Source organism: Nuphar pumila, chromosome 10 (assembly GCF_984573655.1).
Source record: "Nuphar pumila chromosome 10, dmNupPumi1.hap1.1, whole genome shotgun sequence".
Lineage (NCBI taxonomy): Eukaryota > Viridiplantae > Streptophyta > Magnoliopsida > Nymphaeales > Nymphaeaceae > Nuphar > Nuphar pumila.
The window spans coordinates 101,371,232-101,398,302 of NC_143258.1; the positions used below are offsets into that span (position 1 = coordinate 101,371,232).

The window sequence follows — 27,071 nt, forward strand, 5'->3', positions numbered from 1 at the left end:
TGGCCGGTGTGCCGGTTGGCATAAAACTCCAAGGTTAAGATCCCCATCGCCAGGGCCTATGCTCTTGCACAGAGGTGAGACGCCGATGGGAATCTAACCTTGACTGCCCTGTCTAGCGGCCAAGGCCCCACCCCACTAGGCCTACTCCCTTGGGGCGGTCTGATATTATTCTTCTTAATTAAGACTTGCAAAGCACCCATAAGGGCTCCACACCCCTGGTTAGGTGGGTCTGCTTAAGGCGTTTAAGCTGAAGGATGGTGTGAGCTCGATACATGGGATGCATGCCCTTTGCCATAAAGCCAAAGTGATGGGGAGACGTTTTTGGTGGGCAGGAAGGGGATGCTCGGAGCGATCAATGAGGAACCTCTCAGCCAGTATCCTAGATGTTGAACCATTAGGGTGATTTCTTTCTAACAAATAGCAGTCAATTCCCGCAAAAATGTGGTCATATAAATAAGCCAAATCTAATGACAATGTGTATTAACAGCATAAAGTGAATGTATAGATGAGCAAAAAGAGGGAATACTTGGAATTAAAAAATTAAACAGGTGATCCAAAGATACAAAAGCTAAGAAGACAACAACAGCACATCAGTACAACTCTGAGGGTCTTGTTTATCAATAACAGTACAGAATCTCCATGAGCTAAGGGAAATACAAAAATGTGTTACAACAATGAAGACACAAAGGAGATCATCCATGGAAGATTCTCAAGAATGAAAGTTAACACTCCTCCAATCAGAAAAATGAAGCAGAAAGCAAGTAAAATTTTTCCAATGTATTGATGAGAATACTCAAATCCTGTTGCAAAAGTCCGTTTCTCCTGAAAAATAGTGCTAGTGCTAGATGATGTTCTCTGCAAATATAAATAAAGTTGATGAATGCCAAATATTTTAACTGTATTAGATTTAAGATTTCAAAAAAAAAGAAAAAGAACATTTGTGACCTGCTTTCTTAATCCAACTCAGTTCAGTTTTGCGTAAAACCATATAGTTTCTATTGAAATTTAAAATTGAAGCTTTAGTTTGATAAAACAACAGTGGAGTTCGCCTTTGGTATAATACACAAGCTCTTTGAGCTTCTTTGTTGTCAGGTTAAGATCTGAGCCTTCCTGAATCTCGGTATGAGAATCATCTCTTATGTGGTTCAAATTTGAATCATGTTTGGCATTGGAAGAGTTTAATGTGATTATAAATTGCAGCAAGATTTGGTTTCTGGTATGGAAATTGTCAAGATTTTTATTTCATATACTTTGGAATTTTTTTGCAATTATTGTTCCCAGCTCTATGATTGTCAGTGTCAAGGGTTTGAGAAACAGATAATGAAGGAGAAGAAGCTCCATTTCAAATTCTAGGGAGATCTTTAAATGTTAGTAGTTAAGGAAATCTTGAAATTGACAACTATGACCTAGCCGACTAGATAAGTTCTGTCTACTGCTTCATTGAGAACCAAATCAATTTAACCTGACAAAAATGAAAACCAATAAGGTGATTCTGCTGGTCCAATAGGATAGATGACATACCAGTCCCTCGTGGAATTGCTTGTCCAAACTTCTCACCCTCTTCAGTTCATGATAAGCTTTTGTAGAAAAAAAGAAAGCAATCAATTGGTGAAGGATTTGAATTTGTTAAGAAATTCACTTTTGCAGACTGCCTACTGCATACTAAAAGCGAAGCAATCCAGTTAGGTTACCATCTTCATGAACCGTCTGCAATTTCCAGCCCTCCCCATAATAAGATAGAGCCGCACTGTACCCAAAACTAATAGGCTCTTCCCCTTCTTTAACAGCTTCAATGTACGAGGCTGGTGCGACACTGATATCTAACTTTTTGTTTATCATGCGCAAGGCAAAACCAGATTCAGTTCCAGCCGCAAACCGCATAGTTTTACCACTGCATTTGCAATGAACCTCTACATACTGCAGGGAAGAACAGAATAAGCATCAACCTAAATCTAACCCAAACCAAGAAGAAAGAGCCAGTGCCAAAAACAAATGGTAGCCTGATAACCAGATAATATCGATGAATCAGACATAAAAGCACAAATTTGAAAGCAGCAGTGGACTAACAAATATGAACCGCCAAAAACAATGGTATGGTACCCAAGTTATTGAAACTATAAATCCCAGCTATGGTCAAATTACACACCTCAACAAAATGTGCAGATTTAGATGAAAAAAAGTCAATTGAATTATGTGAAACAGTATTAAGCCCAGAAAACATGGCTCTTTAAAGAAGTAATCAACTTGAATTAATTGAATGAATACAAAACCACGAGCAAAGTATAATCATAAACAGTCAAAGACGTAGTCCCATTGCCAGAATAGAAAATTTACCGCAAACCCATGTGAAAACAGAATAATAAACGCACTAGTAGAAGAATAGGAAGAAGTGAAAAAACAAAAGGAAAAAAAAGTCTCCAAATCACCAATAACTTCCACAAAAAATAGCTAGCTAAAGAACCAATAAAGTTATTTGAATCCAAAATTAACATAAGGGATGATCTTCAGAACCCACATACACCCAATTAAGGGGCATCTATAACCACCCATCAATAGGAAACAAGAAACTGAATACAAAAATCCATTCAAAATTTATATAAGAAACTTCGAATTCACCCATTTCCAACCCCAAAAGGGGCATCGTCAATCACAAAAACCAGCCCATTCAAATTCATTGTTTCTAAATCAGAACAAATTCCAACCAAACCAGTTTGACCAAAACTTTCTCAAACCACAAATGATAAGCAGCGAACAGAAAATATTGGTATGGAGAGAGAGAGAGAGAGAGAGAGAGAGAGAGAGAGAGAGAGAGAGAGACCCAACTCACAGGAGGTGCTGGGGATTCCGAGGAATGGCTGTGTGGAGTTTCGTCTTCCTCCATCGTTTCTCTATTCGTTCTGAAGCTATCCATGGTGCCACCAAGAAGAGCTCTCTCCCTCTCTCTCTCTCTCACTCAGAGAGGAATTCCTCGTTGCTCTATTCGTTGAAAAAGATCTCTCTCTCTCTCTCTCTCTCGTTAACCACTGTCTCCTCGTTGACTTCAACTTGGGAGCCCACCGTACTAACTGGCCGATTGACCGAACATGGCTGCCCACCCACCCACCTCTGCTGTGGACAGTGGGCCTTTAGGAATCAAGCACCACGTTATCAAGGCTTTGACCCTCCCAACACCGTCGATCTGGGAGATGTACAGAGCTAGTGAGGTCAACAGGCGAATGTTTGACTATAATCAAAGACCCCTAGACCACAAGAAGGGTCAGCTAAGGCTACATTTCCGAGTCTTTTCGGAGTTTAGCTTGATCAAATCTTGGTTAGATCGAATACATCTATAAGTTAAGGGTCTTTGACTAGTCTAAGACTGGATTTGGCCGCAGTCGGTTCTGATAAAGACTTGTTCCCAACCAAGTCGTATATAGGCTTGCCCGAGGTGGCACTGTTCTGTGCCTCGAGTCAAGCCTCTGTAAAAGAGAATCTTCTAACGGCCTCCATTGTGATACATAAAGACTGCCACATTAGGTCATATTGTACAGTGTTGTGAGAGGCGTACGCCTCAGTACCTGAGGCGTACGCCTTAGAGGCGAAGCGCAAAAAAAAAAATACTGAAGCGCTAGATGAAGCGTTTGTGGGTTCGAAGCGCACACTTCACATGAGTGAAGCGTGTGCCTCGCTTCGAGTCCCGCTTCGATTATAAGGCGTACGCCTCATGTACAACCCCCAAAATTTGAAATACGAAAGGGTTTCTCTCTTTCTTTTAATGTTTTAAACATTCATCCCCTCCCCCCCCACCGCATTCCCTCATTTCCCTTTTCGTGCCTCCCCCAACCCTCTGTAAAAATCGCACAGGGGAGGGAGGGCTTTGTCAGCCTGCACCTGCCTCCTCCTCTCCTCTCCTCGTCTCTCGCTCCCAGCGCCGACTATTTTGCATCCACGCCTCTCAGGGGAGCCGACGCTGCCTCCTTCCTCGTGTGAGTAATACAATCTCTTTGAACTTTTTTATTAGTTAAACCTTTTCTTGATTCCAGTCAGAATTTTTTAATGAATCTTTACTTCAGCGCTCTTCAGTTGTTTGTTTTGCACAGTTTGAACCAAAACCCCCATTTGTGTCTATTGACATTGGAATTCCCGTAGGTAGATTTGGTGTCTCCTTAACATGCTTCTCAACCACCCCCAAGGCATGGGGATTACCTGCATGACCTCCAGGTGGAATACTTACTCGCCTCACCTTATTGGGTGGTGATAATACAAGATGACCTGGGGAATTTCTCTCTGCAGATATTGAAGGATTACGAGTCTCAACCTTACTAGCAGGTCTGGGAAGCAGTGCTGGTTTTGTAGGCAAAGGAACAGAGGAAAAGTACCTATTGGCCAATAGAACAACACATATTTTAGAAATCTTTATTAATAAAAATGTCACATATATGACATAAATTAGACCAATATGCACCTATGCTCCAGTGCCTGCTGTGCAGAAATTCTAGCTTTTGGATCATAAGTGAACATCTTAGAAAGCAGATCCAGTGCATCTTCACTTGCCATTGGGAATAATACACGTAATGGTTGAGCAAGAACATGTTGATATTCAATATAGTCAGGAAGGAAAGTCATGTCCTGCCACTGAGAAAGACTTGGAGTGCCAAATACTGCAAATATCTTACCAAGCTGATCCATGTCAGTTTGACCCTGTACAAGATTTATCATAGCTTAGAAAAACATATAGTATATAAGTAGAAAAGTTTCCTTTTCAAAGACATAAATATTAAATGCTTCATATAATCCTTTTCAATTGCCTCTGAAAACTTGCTACGTGCTTCTGTTCACATCCACTCCTGTCATGCTTTTCATTCACTTAAGAGCTTCTGTGTGCTCCTGATTTTCTTTACTCTCCTTTGTGTGTCTTCTAGTAATTTTAGCATATTGACTAAGTATATTTTGGCAGATAAAGGTCATAGTCATGGGTTACTATGCACTCTGATTTTAGATTTTTAGAATCTCAGTCAGACTTCTGGCAGCTATACGACATAAGATGAATGAGTTATTATGGGCAAAAATGAGATTGTTATATACATGATGGACATATGGGTTCAGCACCCATCTTAGTGAAAGTTTGTCTGCCAATTTTCTCTGTCATGCTGAATCCCATTGTCAGAGGAACTTTCTGAGCATAAGGTCTCGGTATTCCTCAAATTAAAGGCTCACTCAGGACCTCATATGCAAGATGCCTTCAGTTGTATATGTAGATGTCCAATCTGAAGCCTTCACCTTTAAGTTGTTCCTGCAGGGGTGTTCCAAATCTTAAGCCTACACAATATTGTATAACTTGAGGCTGTAGTAGCCTTTTGCATATTTCAAATGAGAGGTCTTACCTATTTTGGTGGCCATAAGTCTTTAACTTCTTATTATGTTACCTTCGTTCTGCAGTGGTTTTGTTTTTGCTGGTTCTTTGCCTACATTGAATAAGTTTTTGTTTTTTGTCTTTCCATGTCTGATGTTAGTTGTAATTCCTACCGAGACACATTCTATAGAAGTCTTTTAAGCACAATCATGCATATCCTTCTATGAAAGACTCTAGAAACTATGGTGATTATGAAACTACCACCTAAGTTCAGTGGTAAATGTGTAGACACAGGTGGGTAGGTTGGAGCCAGAACAAACAACAACCAGATGCATCAACCGAGCAAATCTTGGGTGTACTTGGTGCCACTGATGGTATCTGATTTACCGAATTCTTTAATTCAAAAGTCTTTGGCTAGTAATCTGCTTAGTAGGAGAAACACACAAATATAGTTGCATGACATGAAGATAGGAGATTCAGATAATCTACATTTGGCCATATTTAGTCTTCTATATGGTCTATCTTACATTTTGTTTGGTCGATAAAACCATAATTTGGAGTGCCTCAACCATAGTTGCTTCTCTAGTTGACTATGCTATCCTGATTGTCACGAGTGTCACAAGACCGAAATTCTACCCTCAGGATATTGGTGCGCTAGCCTGCACCTATCATAGTCTTATGTTGCTCCCTGCTACGCAAAACATGGACTTTTGTTGCTTTACTTGATTATTAAGTTGACTTAAAAACTTGTGTTGCTTTACTTGATTATTAAGTTGACTTAAATATATGTTTTCTTGATTATGGATTGTACTGTTTTAAAAAAAATCTAAATTTGTGCAGGTGGTTGTTTATCTTAAAAAAAATGAAAAGGACAGATCCAGCTTGGAAGCATTGTTTTGAAGAAGATTTGAATGATAAGGAAAAAAGAGAAAATTTGGTATGTATGTATTGTAAGGTAGTTTATAAAGGTGGTGTAGCAAGAATAAAAGAGCATCTAGCTGGAAGTCACAAGGGTGTTAAACCATGTGATCATGCACCAAATGAGGTGACACAATTTTTTGCAAAATACTTGCAAAAGAAGAAAGAAGAAAAACAACAAGAAAAAAATATATTACAAAGTGGTATGAATGAAAGCTTTACTCAAGGACTGATGAGTGGTGAACTTTCTTCTCCAACTACTAGTAGAGTTGGAAGTTCACAAACAAGAGGCCCTATGGATCAATTTGTGAGTTCAGAAGCTCGTCAGACAACGATAAATAATGCATTTAAAAGAGAAGAAAGCAAGGAAGTATGTTATGCTATTGGGCGATTCTTTTTTGCAAATGCGTTATCATTTAATTTGTGCAATAGTCAATATTTTGAATCCATGTGTGAAGCTATTGCTAATTATGGTCGAGGATTTAAACCACCAAGTTATCATAAGATGAGAACTTGGATTTTAAAAGATGAAGTGGATAAAACTCAAATTATGTTGGAGGACTACAAAAAGACATGGGCAAGAACTGGTTGTACTATAATGGCAGATGGTTGGACGGATGGTAAAAGTAGAAATTTGATTAATTTTCTTATGAACAATCCTTCATATACAGTCTTTTTGAAGTCTTGTGATATTAGTGGAATAAGAAAGATAGTTGATAATTTGGTAAAGTTATTTAGTGAAGTTATTAAAGACGTTGGAGAACACAATGTAGTACAAGTAGTTACAGATAATGCAACAAATTACAAGGCTGCAGGTTTGAAGTTAAAAGATATTGAAGCTTTTCAACATATTTTTTGGACACCTTTTGCAGCACATTGTATAGATTTGATACTTGAAGACATTGGCAAGATACATTTGCATAAACGAGTATTGGAAAAATCAAAGATTGTAACTACATTTATATATGGACATGCATGGATTTTAAATTTGATGAGAAAATATACAAATGGTAAAGAGCTCTTACGACCAACTATTACTCGTTTTGCAACTTCTTATCTTACTCTTCAAAGTATTGGTGTAAACAAAAATGCATTAAAGAATATGTTCTTATCTCCAGAATTTCAAGATAGTGAGTATTATATCAAAAATCCAAAAGGTAAAGAAGTAACATACATTGTCACTGAAGATAAAAATTTTTGGAAAGCAATTGTTTATATCATTAAAGTCACGTTACCTTTAGTGAAAGTATTGAGAAGGGTTGATTCAGATGATAAACCAGTTATGGGATTTTTGTTTAATGATATGAGAAAGGCAAAGGAAGAAATATCTCATAATGTAGGCAATGATAAGAGCAACTATATAGACATTTGGGATATTATTGACAAGAGGTGGGATAATCAAATGCATCACTGCTTACATTCTGCAGGGTATTTTCTAAACCCACACTTTCATTATGATGATGATTGTGTAAAAGATAAAAAAGTTAAAATTGGGTTTATGGAATGTTTAGAAAAGATGGTGCCCAATATAGAAGAACGTTGTGAGATTTTGATTCAGCTTGCTACATATGAAAATGCGATTGGTTTGTTTGGTAGACCAGAGGCAATTGGCACAAGAAAGAGAAAAAATCCAGGTATGTATTTTTCTTTATATTGTCTTAATTTCAATTCTAATTGATCTAATTTTTTTCTTACTAACATTCTTTTTTATTTTATTTTCTGAGCTGATTGGTGGAATACATTTGGTGATGAAACAAAAGAATTGAAAAACTTTGCAATGCGAGTGTTGAATTTCACATGTAGTGCATCAGAATGTGAGCGTAATTGGAGCACTTTTTCTTTGGTAAATATAGATATTTTCATATTATTGATTGTTCATTGTTGCATAATATATTGCAAATTTGTAATTATATAAATTTTTAATTTATAAGTACATACAAAAAGGTGAAATCGCCTTGAGCAAGAAAAACTCAATGCTTTGGTGTTTATCATGTACAATATGAAATTGAAAGAAAGAGATATAAGAAGGAAGACAGTTGAGGATCCTTTGTGTCTTGAAAATATTGATTCTGATGATGAGTGGATTATAGAAAAAGAAGACCCAGTTTTGCCACAAGATGCATTAGAAGATTCTTGGTTGGATCCAGCTTTTAATTTGGATGATATAGATGTTACTCCTTTTGAGACTTCACCAAGCTCAACTAAGAAACATAAAAAAGATCCATCTTCAAACAAGATGCATGCTAATAAAGGTATGTCTTGTATTTTATAAATCTTATACTTTTTTAAATTTAATTATTAATTTTGTTAATATTTTGGAATGAAGGTAAAAGAAAACAAGTAGAAGATTCAGAAAATGAGAGAGCGAATAATGAAGAAATTGAAGATGAAGAAGAAACTATCCCATATATGGATGATTCAAATGAAGATGAGCTATCTAGTCCTAGTGAAGACAATTTTGTTGAAAATATTTGATATTGTTTAAGGCTTATGACAATTTTGTTGAAAAAATTTGTGCATAGAAGGTATTTCTAGAACATGTCAATTTGGAGATGGCCCCACATGTATTTAATATGTTTTCATGATTGTAGATATAACTGGTTTTATCTTGCACTATTAGTCTAACTTAATCTTGAGGATGGTGCTTTAATCTTGAAAATGGATAGGTTACACGACAATCATGGCCTTTACTTTTATACAGATTCTGTTTCTCGTATCTTAATGATAATTTTCTAATGAGTTCTGGTTGCAGATGAGATTACATATTTTAACAGTATTGTGCCTTTGAAATTGTCCACTCTTGGACTTGTTTTGTGCTTTTGCACTTTGTTCTTGTAATTCCGCATACTTCATTTCAAAGGTTGCAGTGGCAGCAAGAGACAAATTAAGAGGTGGCTGGTAATGGTGGTGGTGGTGGTGGCAGCTGAAAAGGAAAAGAAAAGATGAGAGTGGTGGGCAGGCGTTAAGAGAGAGGGAGTAGGGGAAAATGTAATTCTATACAAAAATATTATAAAGGTAATTTAATGTCATAGTGCAATGAAACATCAAAGCCTATAACTTGAATTACAAATTCATTCCTAACCTGTGGTGCCACTTAATGCTACAAAATGGCAGGATTGTATCTTGATATAGTTGTTTGCAATATGGCCTCAAAAGGTCCTAGATCTAAGCTTAATCATGAGACCAGAGCAAGGCGCCAGAAGGTTAGTAGTCAACTTTTGTTTCCAAACTTGTACTTTAGCCACTGTTCTTTACTTAAAATTTCTGTTCTGCTGCTAATAATAGTATTTTTCTTTTTAATTTAATTGAGTATTAGTTTTACCTACTATGTCCTATCTGAGATAGCTGTACTAAATACCACCACTTATGTGCTGAGAACCAGCATATATTCTTCTAGATCCTATTTATCTCAAACTGTCTGCAATCTTAGATGTTGTTACGTTGCTAGCATCACATAGGCAAAATTCTATATGATTGGCTGATATGCAGTTCTGTTGTACCATGCTATATCATTTGCTAATGATCCATGTTTGACAATGCTTTCTGCTGCCTATGCATTTTTCTATTTAATTATATGAAATTGATCTAGTGCAGTTTTATTATGTAATTCACTTCTATGAACTAATTGTATGCATAACTCATTTTCACTTCTTATTTCATTATTTTATTAATATTATAGATTTTATTATTTTGATCATAAAGCTTACGCTTCAACGCCTCGAGGCTTACGCCTCGCTTCATAACATGCTCAACGCCTCGCTTCGCCTCATCGCATTTAACAACCTTGATATTGTATGTGACTGATGGTAGGTTATATCCAATATCCACCGCACATCCCACTTGGGCCATCTCTCCATCAAGTGAGGTGTGATTGGGATTGAGGATAACCAATGAATTGATTATATACAACATGACCTGACTTACAGGAGTGCAACGAGGTTAGATATGGGCTCGATTGATCTGAATCTCAATCAAAATCGAAGCAACAGTCTGAATTCAGCCCCAACAGATCCGAACTATCTGATGGGGTTGAATTTGGAACCAACCTTTATATGGTGATACTTGCACCCTTCTCAAATTCAAACAACTTCTATTTTTACCATGTTTTCAAGGTCTTTTGAGAAATGTTCTATTCAGGTCCCATCTTGGTTAGGCCCCAAGTTGGGTCCCAGCAAAAAACATGGCTGCAGGTGATTTTTTCTTGATCTAAACAGGCATATGTGTTTATCATAGTTTATTTAGTAGTTACCATGCATCCAATTAGGTAGTTTTCATATATATATATATATATATATATATATATATATATATATATATATATATATATATATATATATATATATATATATATATATATATATATATATAATGTTTTTTAGAGGGGTGAAATATCAACAGTTCATATTGTGCTAAAATTTGGTGATAGAGGATTCTAATTTTTTTTTTTGTACATTGATTTGATTCAATTCATGTTCCTTGATAAATAAACAATTATGAACACATATACAGGTTCAGATTAGACAAAAAACACCTACAACCATATTTTTTTAATATTTTACTTAGAAAAACCGGCCCAGGCGCAGAGACCTAATCGTGCTGGCTTAGCTTGCCGTACTTACGGTTGCTGTCCTGTCAGCGTAAAACTCCAAGAGTTTACCCCTCGACCCCAGGGAGTCGCCAAGCTTCTGCTTGCACAGGGGGCAACGCCCATGGGATTTGAACTTAGACTGCTGATATAGGGGCTAAGGCCCCCAACCCACTACGCCAAACCCCTTGGGTCTACAACCACCACCCGTGCAGGACAGCTGGGTATGGGCTCACCCAACCCTATAGCCAACTCCACTTCATGGGTGTAAAACCTCCGGGTATCCCCTACCTGCTCACCGGAAAAGTCTTTGTCATTGCTTCGGCCTTGGCAAAGTACACATACCCTGGGTATTGATCTTGTGACATCCTTCAACTTGAACACCTTAAGCCGGCTCACCTAGCCTGGTGTGTGGAGGCTTTGTGATAATCTTTCCAACCATACGCTCTGTAGCCCTGGATGTGAAGCCCACTGTACTGGCTAAGCTGGTATGTGTCAAATTAATGCGATGTCACGGATTCGATATCCGTGAAAGTGTTCCTTGCCACAAGGACAAAGCTGGGGGCTCCATTAGGTGGGCAGGGTATCCTCTGATGGAGCGTTTGAATCGTGGACCGTGCTGGACAGAACAGCGCATCCTGTCCTGTACTATCCACAAACAAAACATGACACGCAGTCCTGCCCTATCCACGTGCCTTCATATTTTTGTTCATTTTTTGTTTTGTGTCCATTCTTTTCCGTCCACCACAATCCAAGCAACAAACAGTCATTTGTCCAAGAGTTGGTATGTGAATATCAACTCAAAACATGCTGTGAAGTTCTTTTTTTGAATTTGCTTATATGGATTCAAAGGCCAAACAAAACCGTAAAGATTTAATCAGGATACCTTACCCACCAAAGAAGGGTAGGATGGATGCTTCTATCCGAAGACCATCTTTTCATTGTTCGGGAAGGCTCAGCCTTCTTGGTGAGGGGATGCTGTGGTTTTGTCACTTGACATGGGATGATCACAGTTCGAAACACAAGGGTGTCCCTTGCTGTAAGGCCGAAGCTGAGTGTACTCCCCGACAGGAAAGGGGATTCAATGGTTTTACCAATTGGAGGCCTGCCAATGTGCACTCAGTAATGAGAAAGTTTTCCCTTGGCCTAGCTAGCCAAAAAAAAAAAAAACACCACCAGTCTTTCTTTTTCCATTCAAGATTTTAAGGACAGTCACCGACACTTCGAATTTGGACTCCTGGCTAACATTATCTAGTAGGATACGTTCCAGACAACTGGTTCAGATGTATCCAGTATTTGACTTGATTTCTAAACAAAATATCAAATGAAATATAGATATAATAAAATCTCTCTCTGGTGCACATACTGGCATACAAAGCGCACAGTTTAACCTTCATTAGATGCAACAGTATAACCATGCAACTATGGACAGTAAACAAGCTTCGTGTGCACCAGGCCCTTGACTAGCAACCAGTTGACGCAAGCTTTGCTTATTTTCTTGGTTGGGGCTGTTAAGTGGGCAGCCTTTGGTACTTGAACCGTAGTAGGCTTTGCAGCGAAAGGAATCGAGCCAAAATCACTATAGAGGAGGGCAGGCGTTAGCTTGCTCGAAGTTCGAAGATGCATCTTTTTTTTTTACAAAGATGCAACACACAAACACGCACATACACGAGTATGAAGATTTGCCTTCACTAGGATTAACTAGTGCTGAGCATCCCATTTGGCTTCTTTTTCAAGATCTGTTTTCTTGTTGTATGATAGAGTTTATCTTTTTTTTTTCCTGTATTGTTGTATTGCAAGGCCTTGCATCTTAACTATGACATAATCTTCATATGCCTTTCGTTAAATATGTACTTAATATGTTTTACTTTTATTATTCTTTTTTTAAGTGCATGTCATTAAGTTTTCGTTGGAAGTTTGGTTTCTTATGTACATATCTTCTGCAACTTGATTAATAAGTACTACAATGTCTGCAAACAACATAGCCAAGGGACTTTGTATTGAATATAAGGGACCCCTTTATTCATAACTATGCTTATAATACACAAGCTGAAGGTGGTCTGTGATATGGGCGACTTAAATTAGATACATAGTTTTTTGTGTGCATTTTCCACGGATGTTCAATGCATGTGCATGTTGTAATTAATTTTCAATAGACAGTAGGATATTTTTGGGTAGCAGCCAAATTAATTGCCTTCGTATTTTATCACGGGCTTCCTTTAAATCATGAGACCAATATACAGATCTAGCGATGTGTATCATGTTGCCTCTCTTGCTTGAATTTGGATTAGTCTTCGGATTTTATCACAGGCTTCCTTTAAATCATGAGACCAATATACAGATCTAGCGATGTGTATCATGTTACTTCTCTTGCCTGAATTTGACATTTTTTATTGCCAAATAACACATTATAACTGTGAAGTCATTTTCTCTCTTGATGGTTGCATTGTGCAGGATCAGCAGGAAAGAAGGAAGATTGAGACTGGACGCATGAGAGGGCATCTGTACTACCTTGACACTTTAGATATGAGATTTTAATATGCTCTTATAAGTGGGTACAATACTGCAGTCTTAAATCCGTTTGTTTTGCATCATCAACATCTTGGGCACGTTTCTAGCTCTAGACTCCAGCATATGATATGCAGTGGCATGATAGATCTGTTTAAATTTGTTGTTTTTTGGTAAAATATGTGAGAGTTGTAAACTGACTAAGTCATGAATTGCCATTTGAAGTCGGCAGTTCTGAACCTTTGCAGCCTTTTGACATTGTGCATTCTGACGTATGGGGGCCCTAATCTAGCTCATCCTAAAAGAGATTCAGTTTGCTTTGTCACTTTTATAAACGATTATATGGGGTTTACATGGACTTTATGAAAAATTGCAGTGAATAGTTTGACATATCCAAGCAATTCTACAATATGATTGAGAGACAAATTTTGGCTCATGTAAAAATCATACTCTCAGATACAATGGAGAATACGCAAGTAGACAGTTGCAACACTTTTAGTTGAAAAGGGACTTTCACCAGAAGCCTTGTTCTTATATCCCATAACAAAATGGAGTAATTGCATGCAAAAATAGATATTCTTGAAACCACCCCAGCACTCTTGTTTCCTAGCAATGTCCTAGCACGCACACACACACACACACACACACACACATCACCAATGACAAATCTTTGTATTAACTATTAAATAGGAATATTACATTTAAATACGAGGGAAGATACAGGTGAAATGACGAGCAAAAGCTAGTGCTAGTCAAGACATTAAACACACATTTCTTTCCCTTACAACACTAGATTATCACTATCAGTGCCCATCAAACCAACAAATAACCATTCAATGCTTATTGCTTAAGAAAAATGGAAGAAACATAGGAAGCCTTAGCCTATACTTAACTCACTGCATCAAAAGCTTGTAAGCTTCATTTGCCAACTCAATAGCATACTCGTACCCGAGATCATTAGCACGATCCCTGAATTCAGCCATGTCTGCACCTGAAACTTGGATGCCCACCAACACATTTGCACCCATTTCACCCTGTCAAGGACACAAAATAAAACATATTCATGATTAACTGTAAAGCATAGGTGCAATCATTACCAAACAAAAGATACGCCGGGAGCTTCCAAGATGAAGGCAACTTGAATGAAATAGTTTTCATGCCAAGTTGATTGAGTGCTCACAACTTGCCTCAGAATGACCATTGATCAAATGAGTCTACCAAGTGCATAGGAGAGCTCCATAATTTTAAATTTTCAGTTTAAACAACATTGATTGGGTAGTAAAATGGCCGTAAAAAATTCTTACATGGAAAACAAGGGAACAAATTTGGTTACAATTATCCAAACTTGTCTGTGGTTTGACATGATCAGACAGTACTATTAACGAACCTGTGCACGATAATGAAATAAGCTAATATTCCAACGTGGACTGAAAGCGTTCAAGAATTTCATCAGGGCACCAGGGCGCTCAGGAAAAACAAATCTACAAAGAAGCTCGTTTCTGACATTTGAGCGACCTCCCATCTAGAATAATACAGATGTCAGATAATAATCTTCATGAGCTACAAAACCACAGAGTGAAGATAATTACAAGATGTCGCAGATGATCTTTTGCTAGGTCATTGTTTGTGAGATCAATAGTTCGGAGCTGAGAAGATTCCATGCGTTCAACCATTGCTCGGAGCTCACGAGCTTCATGAACACCAACACTGTAAACAACAAAGTTGATTGACAAATATTCCATGATGCAAGAGTATTTCATCACCGTTTAAGAGTTCTTTTTTTTCACAAGGAACATGCCATTAGATATATTGAAATGTCACTCACTAATATGCCATAACTCAAAACTAGGATTTCACAGGAAGATCCACATTGTAGGAAGAATATATTGCTTCTGCGAACATGAATAGGAATACCAACTGAAGACCACTTGCCTGTATAGAACTAAGGCTTCTTCTCTACTATTATCATATCTGTACTTGAACTCGGTTATGTTTATCAGACCAACCTGCAATGGAGAGATGACAAGAAATAATGATGCATGAACAGAAAAAGGGACAAAATCTCAAACTACGGACTTTCTTCAGGGCTAACCAGTTCACAAAATGTTTTGAAGCTCCCTTGCTCCTCTGGCATGAAGGTAGCCAGAACAGCCTCCCTCTTCCGACCAACATCAGCAAGCTCAGTTACCAGCCTCAGCCTATCAAAATTCATATTAGCTCCACTAGTTATAGCAACCACAGATTCACCTTTTAGCCCATAGTATTTGCAGTATGCCTCTGCTCCAGCCAAGGCGAGAGCACCTGCTGGTTCTAGAATGCTCCTCTTCTCTTCGAACATGTCCTGCAATATGAATGTGAATTTTAAGCATACTCTTCTCAGCATATCTGTAACAAATAGCTATTATCAGATTGTTCTTTCAGACTCAAATGAATAATGATAACATAAGGTGATATGAAGAAATGGCAATGCATGGTTGAGGACAAACAGTCTAAGAAGACCACAAGCAAATAAACAACGATCATCTGACTGGGTTCTCTGGGGGAGTGGGAAAAGTAAAACCTGTAAACTATCTGGCAAGCCTTTGAGCCACTGACATAATACTGAACTTTATGAGAGTTATAGTTGGCAGAGTACAAGGATAAAAATGATGTGTAAGTTGTAATCAACCACATATAAGTTGGAAAAGTTGAATTTAAGTGAATCTCAGCGCATGTTGATTCAAAGGATACGGGGAGGGGTGTTGGGATGGACTCTACTCTAACTTTCCCTATCAAAATGTCCTTGCTTAATTAACACTAGATGCAAACACCTGAATGTGGGGTACATCACAGAAGTCACAATTTAGATCGCTAAGCTCATACTTGGTGCAGGTTTACCAATCCATGTGAGAGAGAAATTTTATAAGGTAAATTTCTTCTGAGTTCAACAGTAAGCAGGGCCCATCAGACCACAGACAACTAAAAGTTCAGGTACTGGGTTTACTGAGAAGAAGATGTCAAACTGTCCTTATAATATTTCAATTTGAAATATCTGCTTTAATTGATGACTTGATTTGAGTATTGCTCTGATGCAGCCACCTCCAAAACAGAGTGTCCAGGAGATATAAAAAAAAGTCCCTAGGGAAATATGTCTGTGTGCCCATAGCTTCTTTTTTCAGAACACTCGAAATGAGCATGGAGGGTCTGTTAAATTGTAATTCATATATATATACTTTTTGTAATACCCTCTAGGGCTAAAATTGTAATTTCACTTATTCACGCATATTCACTTTGAATATGCTTTCTTCTTCTTTTTGTTTTCTTTTTTCTTTTTCTTTTTCTTTTTTCTTATTTTTTTCATCATTGAGGGGCCCGCCATATAGACGTTGGGCCCCTCCAACGGTCATAAATATGACCGTTGGAGGGGCTACTTCTATATATGGGAGCCCCTCCTTGGGTCTTCTCTTGTGTATAAATAAGGGGTCTTCCCCCTTGTAAATTCAATGTTTTGTAAGGTTCTCGCTCTCTCATTAATAAATTATTTTCATGCCTTTGTGCATTTGTGCTCTTTTGTGAGTATTATTTTGTGCCTTTGTGCACATATTTACTATCGAGAATTTGGTGGGTTAATCAAGTCAACTTTGAACTTGATCTTTTTGAAGATATTTTTACATGGTATCAGGCTTGGTCTCTCGAAGTAAGTATGTGTGTCGTAGTCATCGTGCTTGAGAAGCGTGTTGACTCCGCTTTCTTTGTTTGGATTACATTGTCTTTCTAAAGCTTTTCGATGACGAAAAAAGACTCGCATTTCTCTCTTGGATTCAAGTTCAATGACTCCAACTATCATGTTTGGGCCGGAAATATGGAAGCACATATCAAGGAAAAAGGGCTTTGGGGCTATATCAAATGTACGATTTCGGAACCCGAGCAAAAAATTACCATTGTTAAAAAAATGATAAATAAAGGTTCTTGACAGATCGCTGACCCCAATTGTTTTGGGATGAAGGCGTAGTTGTTGTTGTTGTTGTTGTTGTTGTTGTTGTTGTAAAGGTTCTTGACAGAGAGAAAAGGGTGAAAGCTTTTGAAGAATACAATAAGAAACATAAAGAATGAGAAATGAAAAATTACAAATTTTTTTCTTGGATTTTTTCTATGGTTGAAACTAGGATTAATGCCAATATTTTGAAATTCAAGAAGGCATCTCAAGTATGAGAATATCTTGAGAGGATATATACCTCAAGAGATTTGTCCCACAAATACTATCTTCAAAAAAGACATTAACTCTTCAAATAGGAGAAATGACTATTAGATAATATTTTGCCGAATTATCATCTATTTGGGATGTTGCTCTCCTTGAACCAAAATGGAGTGGAGAAGCTATTGAGCTACGACACAAACAATTAGAGGAAGATTATTTTTTTAATTTTTTTAATAGACTTAGACTCAAATTTGAGCAAACAAGATCCTCTCTTTTATCTTCTTTCACTTCTCCACCACTAGAAAATGTTCTTACTAAGCTAAGTGGGGGAAAAACTCGATTGAAAATTAACAAATCCAATCAAAGCGTTTTAGCTATGCCTTCAACCAAGGATGAGAATGAAGGAGCCTATGCCGTTTCTAAACCAGAAAATAATTTGAAAACTTACAAACCTCCTCACTTCAACAAGTTTCAAAATCAAAATCAAAATCAAAATCAAGGAGTAAGAGAAGAAGGCGGCCAAAATGGAAGATGGAACCAAGAAAGATAATATGAAAAAATTATTTGTCATTTTTGCAAAGAACCGAGACATGCTAAACCGGTTTGTCCAAAGTGAAAGAAGAAGGTGGCCATATCTACCACATTTCAACCATCCAAGGAGGAAGGTCCATCTACTTCCAACAATGGAGCATTGTCTTCAAATCAAGTTATGGAGGCTCTTCAACCTCTCTTTAAAGGATCCATTTTTGGTGCTGTCATGTCAACCTTTTCTTTTCCTGGTAAGATTTTTTGGCTTTTAGATTCAGGTGATTCTTTCCATATGACTCCAAATATTTTTGCTCTTTCCGAATACACAAAAAATATATCACCTTCTTTTGTTTCAATCGCGGATGACGCTTCTCTTGAAATCAAATGAATTAGAAATTTTGAAAAATAAAGTTTTTTTTATTCTAAAAATTAGATTTATACCAAAACTAAATTAAAATTTGCTTTTGTTCTCTCAACTCTCGAACCATGAGTGTGATTTCAAGTTCTCATCAAATAAATGTTGGATATAAGATCGCCGGTCTGGGAAGTTGATTGGGGAAGACTCTAGGAAAAAAGATCTATACTACATGAAATTTCTATAAGTTCTAAAATACTCTTTTTGTACCCAACATAAAGATATAAATGTTTGGCATAAAAGACTTGCACATCCTAATGTCATCAAGCTTTCTTATTTACATTTTGTTAAAGATCTTTGTAAAAGTGATTTCACTTGTAATGATTGTATTCTTGAGAAAATGAGAAGCTTGCCTTTTGATCAAAGATCTATGTTCACAACCAAACCGTTTGAAATTGTGCATTCGGATGTATGGGAACCGACACCCGTTATATCTAAAGGAAAATTCATATATTATGTCATTTTTGCTGATGATTATTCTAGATATTGTTGGATATATTTCCTTAAGCATAAACATGAAGTGTTTGCATCAAGGTTGCCAGACTAAGAAGCGGAAGTGGGAAACGATATGAGAAGCGGAAGCAAGAAGCGATGCATTTTAAAATATATAGAAAGCGGAAAGCGAGGAATAAAAAAAAAGAAATATAGGAATTGAATGAGAATCAAAATAAAACACAAATAAAAACTAAAATAAAAGTGACTAATATTAAATTTCATGATTTTTTAGTGTAAAAATTTAATTTTTAACAAAATCTAAAAATGATAGACTACCAATTTAGCGAAAGCACATGAAAGTGAGTGAGAAGAGTCAGAGAAAACAGATAAAAAGAATGAAAAGTCAAGTAAAAGAACATATAATAAGAATAAATGAAGCGTGGGGGAATCGAGGTTCTCATCAAGTTTCGGAAGCAAGGAGTATCACGCTTCCGAAGCGAATTTCCGGGAAGCGAGCTTCCCACCTATCTAAGAAGCTTCCGGTAACTCTGGTTTGCATCCTTCAAGACCTATCATATAATGATTCAAAATCAATTTAATAGTAATTTAAAAATTCTTAGAACCGACTCCGTAGGTAAATATCTTTTTCAAATGAATTTAAAAACTATCTTGAGAATAATGAAATTGTTCATAAAAAATCTTATCCCAAAACACCACAACAAAATGATTTAGCTGAAAGAAAACATAGACATATAATTGAAATTACTAGAACTTTGCTTATTTCTCAAAATATTCCTAAAAGATTTTGGTTCGAGGCGGCTCTTGCATCCGTTTATCTTATAAATCGTCTTTCTTCAAAAAATTTAAATAAGATCTCACATTTTGAAATTTTATACCAAAAAGAACCCGACTACAATAGGTTAAGAGTTTTTGGATGCAAATATTTTGTTCTTACCGACAAAAATGCTAAACTTTCACCAAAAACTATTTCTTGTGCATTTCTTGGATATTCGAAACACAAAAAGGTTTTAGATGCTATGATGTTAAAAATGATAAATTATATGTTTCTAGAAATGCAACCTTTCTAGAAAGTGTTAGTGGTTTTCAGGAATATGAACCTCATGAAGATAATATGGATTATTCTTTTTTGTTTGAATTGTTATCTAGAAATGATATTTCTAGTGATGATGAAATGCTATATAAAGATAATGATGCTCTTAGTGACAATGAAAATATAGAAGAGAATAACAATTCTCATTATCAATCTCTTGAACAACCTACTGAAGTGAGAACATCTAATGAACCTATGACCTATACACATAGAGATAGAAACACTTTTAGAAGTGCAATTGAGAAATATAGTGAAACTAGTGAGCCTACCTCTACAAATAATCTAAATCCTCGTAGGACCGAAAGAGCTAAAAGAATTCCTTTTAGATTTATATCCTATGAATCATTTTCGCCTAAAGCATGCCTTAGTGTCATTCATTCATATGTGGAACCTAAAAACTTTGAAGAAGCCAAGAAAATTGTAGAATGAAGGGAAGCCATAGACAATAAACATAGAGATCTTAGAAAGGCTAAAACTTGAGAATTTTAAGATCTACCTAGTGGAAAGAAGACAATAGGATGTAGGTGGGTTTTTAAGGTCAAGACCAAAAGTGATGGGTCTCTTGAAAGGTATAAAGCACGTTTAGTTGCCAAACGGTATAGTCAAGAATATGAAATAGATTACGATGAAACTTTTGCTCTTGTTGCGTGTATGGTCACTGTTAGGTGCCTTATTACTATTGCCTCAATTAAAAAATTGAACATATAGTAAATGAATGTTAAAAATGTCTTTTTAAATAGAGACCTAAATGAAGAAGTCTATATAAATGTATAAGAAAGTATGCAGAAATGAATTGCAAGAATGCATAATGCATTCATAAGGTCCAACATTGAACAAACACAACCCCACAATGGGGAATAACAAAATGGTCAACTAAGGGACACCACAATAAGCCTACGAAGAGGCATAAGTTACATATGCTTTATTGAATGAGGGCCTAAAAGGCCATCCCTTACATGGGGGAATACCCCTCTATTTATACAAAAAGGAGAGAGAGAGAGAACATTGGGAGGCCCAAAAGGGACTCGTTGAGCCCCCAACGGTCACAAATGTGACCGTTGGGGGTCCAACGACTCCTTTGGTTGGGACCCCAATACAATGCATTAAATGCATTTTACAATACAACAACAACAACAACAACTACGCCTTCATCCCAAAACAATTGGGGTCAGCGATATGAACCAAAAAAGAAATTCATTTTGGGTCTTCCACATGAATCCTTTTCCTCCAATCATTTCTATCCAACGCCATGTCCTTGGTGAGGTTCAAAGCATTCATATCCTTTCCTATCATCTCCATCCAAGTCTTCCTAGGCCTACCCCGACCTCTTTTAACTAATATATTTTCCCATTTCTCCAACCTTCTAACTGGAGCATCATTAGGCCTTCGCCGAATATGTCCAAACCACCGTAAACGATTCTCTCGCATCTTATTTTCAATGGGTGCAACACCTACCTTCTTACGTATCTCTTCGTTCCGAATCTTATCTTTTATTGTATTTCCACACATCCACCTAAGCATCCGCATCTCAGCTACACTCATTTTTTGAATATGATGTCTCTTGGCAGCCCAACATTCCGTACCATATAGTAAAGCGGGTCTAATAGTCGTCCTATAAAACTTTCCCTTCAACCGCAATGGCATTCTACGATCGCACAGCACTCCAGTAGCACTTTTCCATTTCATCCACCCAACCTTTATCCTATGATTTACATCTCCATCAATTTCTCCATACTTTTGAATGATGGATCCCAAATATTTGAAATAATCATTCACCGGTATATCTTGCTCACCAAGCTTCACTACACTCCCATCACTACTTCGTTGCTTACTAAACCGACATTCCATATATTCAGTCTTACTCTTACTCAACTTAAAACCTCTAGCTTCCAATGTCTGTCTCCATAATTCTAACTTAGCATTAACCCCAGCTCTAGACTCATCAATCAAAACAATATCATCAGCAAACAACATACACCACGGTACATTTTCTTGAATTGATCTCGTAAGCTCATCCATCACTATCGCAAATGCATTTTACAATAAATGAAAAATAAAAAAGAAAAAGAAAATATAAAATAAAATACATGTAAAAAGACTAAAATGCCCCTAATGAGCAGAATTACACAAATACCCTTTATCGAGTATGATGAGATATATACTGTGAAAGTATCTCTAATAAGATACTAATATCAAGACCTTAATATTCTTGATAATAAACCCACCACGAATGCACAATAAGAACACTTTAGAACACTTGTGCACAAAGGCACAACTCACAAATAACTCACAAATGCACAAAGGCATAAAAACAATGGAATCGATTTATTGAGAACTTGGGCTTTGACTCAAAGCCATAAGAAATACAAAGGGGTGAAACCCCTATTTATAACAACACAAGAGGGTCCTTGGAGGGGCTCCACTCATAGACGTTGGAGCCCCTCCAACGGTCACATTTGTGACCGTTGGAGAGGGCCCAACGTCTATGTTAGTGGCCCCCCCAAGGTACCTTACATAAAAGAAAATAAAAAATAAAAGAAAAAGAAAACTAAAATAAATTACAATCACATTCATAAATTGAATGTGCGTAAAATGGAGGAAAAGACTAATCTACCCCTACGGCTAAACAAAACAGAAATATATATTTTATATATATAATAAGTAGATACATATACATATATATTAATATATGTATATGTATTACCTTATATATATAAAATATATATATTACATTGAATGATTAGGTATATAATTTAACACCCCCCCTCAAACCTAGGGCAGGATGACCCGAGAGTTTGCTAAGAAGAAAGTTGAAACGCGGAGCACACAAGGCTTTAGTGAAGAAGTCCGCCAATTGATATTCGGACGTGACATATGGAAGGTCAATGATTCCTTTGAGGTACGCCTCCTGAACGTAGTGACAATCCATCTCTATGTGTTTGGTCCGCTCATGAAAAGTGTGATTTTTAGCAATATAAATCGCACTTTTGTTGTCACAGCAAAGCTTAGTAGGCCCTTCAATAGTGATCCCCATGTCTTCCAACAACTGATGAATCCAAACAATTTTCATGATAGTAGTTGTCATGGCACGATATTCCGCTTCAGTTGATGATAGAGACACCTTTTGCTGCTTCTTACATCTCCATGAGATTAATGAGTCTCCTAAGAATACACAAAAACCAGTGGTGGAGTGACGGTTATTTGGGTCACCTCCCCAATCAGAGTCAGTATAAGCAATTAATCTTAACTCAGAAGAAGAAGAAGACAGAAAAACTCCCTTATTAATAGTGTGCTTTAGGTATCTTACGACACGTAAGATAGCACCCATGTGAACAGAAGTTGGTGCATGCTCAAACTGACTTGCCGTATGCACCGCATGTGAGATATCTGGTCTGGTGATACTTAGGTACATCAACGATCCTACTAGTTGCCTGTAGGGAGTAGGATCAGAGAGAGGAACACCATCATCAATCTTCATTTTAGCCAAGGTTTTAAAACCCGTGACTCGGAACTCGACTCGTTCTTTATTGACTCGTGACTCGGCGGGTCAACTCGGTGACTCAGACCGGGTTTTGTTAACTTTTGATTTTAAAAAAAAAACAATATATAATTTGTCTGAAACCATGTTTTTGAGTAAACATAGTCTCCAAATGTCTATAAGAATATAAAAACAACTGCAAAGAGCTATAGAGGTTTGCTTGAATAATTGAATTTGATATCTATACAAGCACTTTGACTAATTCATGACTTGAATTAGAGGATTTAGTCACCATGAGTTCAGTCTGCTACTACCTAAGGTTCCTAAAATGGCCAATCATATATGCTAGCTTGTTTTAAAAGTTTTAATTCCCTCTCTAACAAATCCATAAATGTAAAACAGGGATATATGTGCATATTGAAAGTTTACAAAATGCCCAATATCAACATAAATAAGCAATTTTCTCATGTATAAAACTATGCAGGAAATATATTAATGGCACAACTATAAAAAGACTACTAATATTTGAATATGTACAATGCTTGTTCACATAACAAATGGATGATGAAACCTAAATGCGACTTCCCATAGGCATCCAAAACTCAAAAAACTGTAATTTGGAACTCAAAAAACAAATTTCAAACATCACAAAACTCGCCTGAGTCAGGCCGAGTCAAGCCCGAGTTTTGGCAAACCGAGTTTGCCTTGCCGGGTTGACTCGCTGGAGGGGCGAGCCGAGCCGAGTCAGCCGAGTCAACGAGTTGACTCGGCGAGTTTTAAAACACTGATTTTAGCTCCTACTATAGCAGGAGTTTCACAAATTTTATCATCTGTAATACCTGACCTGTCAATAATCTCAGATGCAAGCTTAGTTTGAGACAAAAAATATCCTCTATGAGAGTAAGCTACCTCAATACCCAAAAAATAAGTTAAGAAGCCTAAGTCAGACATTTCAAACTTATCCTTTAAAATGGATTTTATGCTTTTAATCCCTTTAGAATCGCTCCCAGTTATAAGCATGTCATCCACATAAAGTAGTAGAATAACAATCCCTGCATTAGATTTTCTAACAAACAAAGCAGTATCAGTAAAGTAGGATGAAAAATCATTTTCTAACATTACGGAGTTAAACCTATCATACCAAGCCTTGGGAGCTTGTTTTAAACCATAAAGTGCTTTCCGAAGACGAAGCACTTTTCCTTTAGGATACTCCATTCCAAGAGGAGCATCCATATATACTTCTTCGTTTAGATCTCCGTTTAAAAACGCATTCTTAACATCCATCTGATAGATGTTCCATTTATTGATTGAAGCAACGGTTATAAGACATCGGACGGTGACCATTCGAGAACGAGGGCAAAAGTCTCCTCATAATCAATCCCATATTTTTTACCATATCCTTTTGCAACTAAGCGGGCCTTATATCTCTCAAGAGACCCATCACTCTTAGTTTTGACTTTAAATACCCATCTACACCCTATTGCTTTCTTGTCTTTAGGAAGGTCTTGAAACTCCCAGGTCTTTGCTTTCTTTAGGGCTTCAAGTTCATTATTCATAGCGACTATCCATTCCGGGCATTTTCGTGCTTCCTCGAAATCCCTAGGTTCTGTGTACGAGTGAATGACACTTAGACATGCTCTATATTTTGGTGAAAAGGACTCATATGAGATGAACCTAGAGGGGGGTCTTCTTGATCTTTCGGTCCTACGAAGATTTCCTTCACTTGAAGGGGTAGACTCACTATCATATCTTTCGAGGGCACTTCTAAAAGTATTCTTATCTCTATGAGAGTAGGTTATAAGATCTCTATGTGATTCTTCATTGATGTGTTGATCAGAATGAGTTTCATTATTATTCAAGTCATTTTGATTTGTTTCATCATCACTAGTATCATCATCTTCAATTAATAAATCAAACAGAAAAGAATAGTCTATATTCTCGTCATTAGTTTCAAGTTTTTCGAAACCACTAATATTTTCCAAGAAGCTTACATTTCTGGAAACATATAGTTTATCACTTTTAACATCATAACAACGAAAGCTTTTATGAGTTTCAGAATAACCAAGAAAGGCACAAGGAATGGCCTTAGGGAAGAGTTTGTCATTTTTATCAGTAAGGACAAAACATTTACATCCAAAAACCCTTAACCTGCTATAATCAAGTTCTTTTTCGTATAATTTTTCAAATGGGGAAATCTTGTTCAAGTTTTTAGATGGAAGTCTATTTATGAGATAGACAGAAGTAAGAGCGGCCTCCGCCCAAAGTTTTTTCGGAATATTTTGGGAAATGAGCAAAGTTCGTGTGGTTTCAATAATATGCCTATGTTTTCGTTCAGCCAACCCATTTTGTTAGGGGGTTTTAGGACAAGACTTTTGATGGAGAATTCCATAATTTTCAAGATAGCTTTTGAATTCATTAGAAAGGTATTCGCCACCCGAATCGGTTCTAAGAATTTTTAAATTTCCATTGAATTGATTTAAAACCATCATATGAAATGTTTTAAAAGTTGAAAAAACTTCATGTTTATGTTTAAGAAAATATATCCAACTAAACCTAGTGAAGTCGTCCACAAAGATAACATAGTAAGAGAAACCTCCCTTGGATATCACCGGAGCCGGACCCCATACATCGAAGTGAACGATTTCAAAAGGTTTTGTTGTAAACATGGATCTTTGAGGAAAAGGAAGACTTCTCATTTTTCCAAGAATACATTCATTACAAACAAAATTTTCATTACAAAGATGCTTAATAAAAGGCAAATAAGAGATTTTAACAATGTTGGGATGACCCAATCTCTTATGTCATACATGAATATCTTTGTTTTGAGCAACATTACAAAATTGATTCTTGGGAATTTTAAGAAAATCAACATAGTAGAGGTCTCCTCTCCTAGAGCCTTCCCCAATCAACTTCCCGGACTGGCGATCCTGTATCCAACATTTATCAGAAGAGAATTTTATATCGCAACCACAGTCCGAGAGTTGAGAAACGGAAAGTAAATTTAAGTTTAGTTTTGGTATAAGACGAATTTTTGGGATAAAGAAGTCTTGTTTTTCAAAATTGCCCATTCCTTTAATTTCAAGAGGTGTTCCATCCGCCGTTGAGACAAAAGATGGAAGACAATTTTTAGAATAATCAGAAAGAAAACAATGGCTTGGAGTCATATGAAACGAAGCACCGGAATCAAGTAGCCAAGATGTCTTACCAAGAGAAGAAGATGATGACATAGCGGCTCCAGAAATGTCTCCTTTGAGAAGAGGTTGAAGAGCATCCATAATTTGATGAAGCGAAAGAGGTTCATTTGATGTCGAAGGCCGTTCCTCCGATTGGGATGCTAAAGCCGCGGCAAGAAATTTCTTCCATTTGGGACAATTGGGTTTGATATGTCCCGGTTCTTTACAAAAATGACAAGTTAATTTGCTATAATCTCTCTTGCCATATCGATCATTTTGTCCTTGATTTTTGAAATGGGGCGGTTTGTAGGTCTTCAAATTATTTTCGGGTCTTGACACAGCATTAACCACTTCATAATCACTTTGAGAAGGTGTAGCAAGAATGCTTGGGTTATTTTTACTGATCCCCAT

The 27,071-nt window shown here is 36.9% G+C and overlaps 3 protein-coding genes across 4 annotated transcripts in view; all 3 read right to left on the minus strand.

The window, feature by feature from the left end:
* Positions 1-508: 508 nt before the first annotated feature.
* Positions 509-2,971, minus strand: LOC149827618 (uncharacterized). Of its 2 annotated transcripts, none has more exons than XM_090018188.1 (4): positions 2,819-2,971; positions 1,692-1,917; positions 1,522-1,577; positions 509-855 (listed from the first exon to the last, which is right to left on the minus strand). In XM_090018188.1, the coding sequence occupies exons 1-4, from the start codon at positions 2,909-2,911 to the stop codon at positions 667-669; spliced, it is 564 nt and encodes a 187-aa protein (XP_089874314.1). In that variant the 5' UTR covers positions 2,912-2,971; the 3' UTR covers positions 509-666. The 2 variants fall into 2 exon arrangements, with proteins under 2 accessions (XP_089874314.1, XP_089874315.1); XM_090018189.1 differs by having other exon boundaries at positions 2,828-2,969.
* Positions 2,972-4,048: 1,077 nt separating this feature from the next.
* LOC149827619 (cyclin-dependent kinase D-1-like) lies at positions 4,049-4,668 on the minus strand. Its single transcript, XM_090018542.1, has 2 exons — positions 4,445-4,668; positions 4,049-4,358 (listed from the first exon to the last, which is right to left on the minus strand). Exons 1-2 carry the CDS (start codon positions 4,666-4,668, stop codon positions 4,049-4,051), a joined length of 534 nt encoding a protein of 177 aa, XP_089874668.1.
* Positions 4,669-14,006: 9,338 nt separating this feature from the next.
* The window catches only part of LOC149827620 (threonine dehydratase 1 biosynthetic, chloroplastic-like), a 28,474-nt gene continuing 15,409 nt past the window's right edge, over positions 14,007-27,071 (minus strand). The window contains exons 5-9 of the mRNA XM_090018190.1: positions 15,436-15,684; positions 15,276-15,349; positions 14,933-15,050; positions 14,731-14,865; positions 14,007-14,377 (exon numbers count right to left, since the gene is read on the minus strand). Of these exons, the coding sequence (XP_089874316.1) occupies positions 14,237-14,377; positions 14,731-14,865; positions 14,933-15,050; positions 15,276-15,349; positions 15,436-15,684 (717 nt within the window). The 3' untranslated portion in view covers positions 14,007-14,236. The remainder of the gene's footprint in view (positions 14,378-14,730; positions 14,866-14,932; positions 15,051-15,275; positions 15,350-15,435; positions 15,685-27,071) is intronic.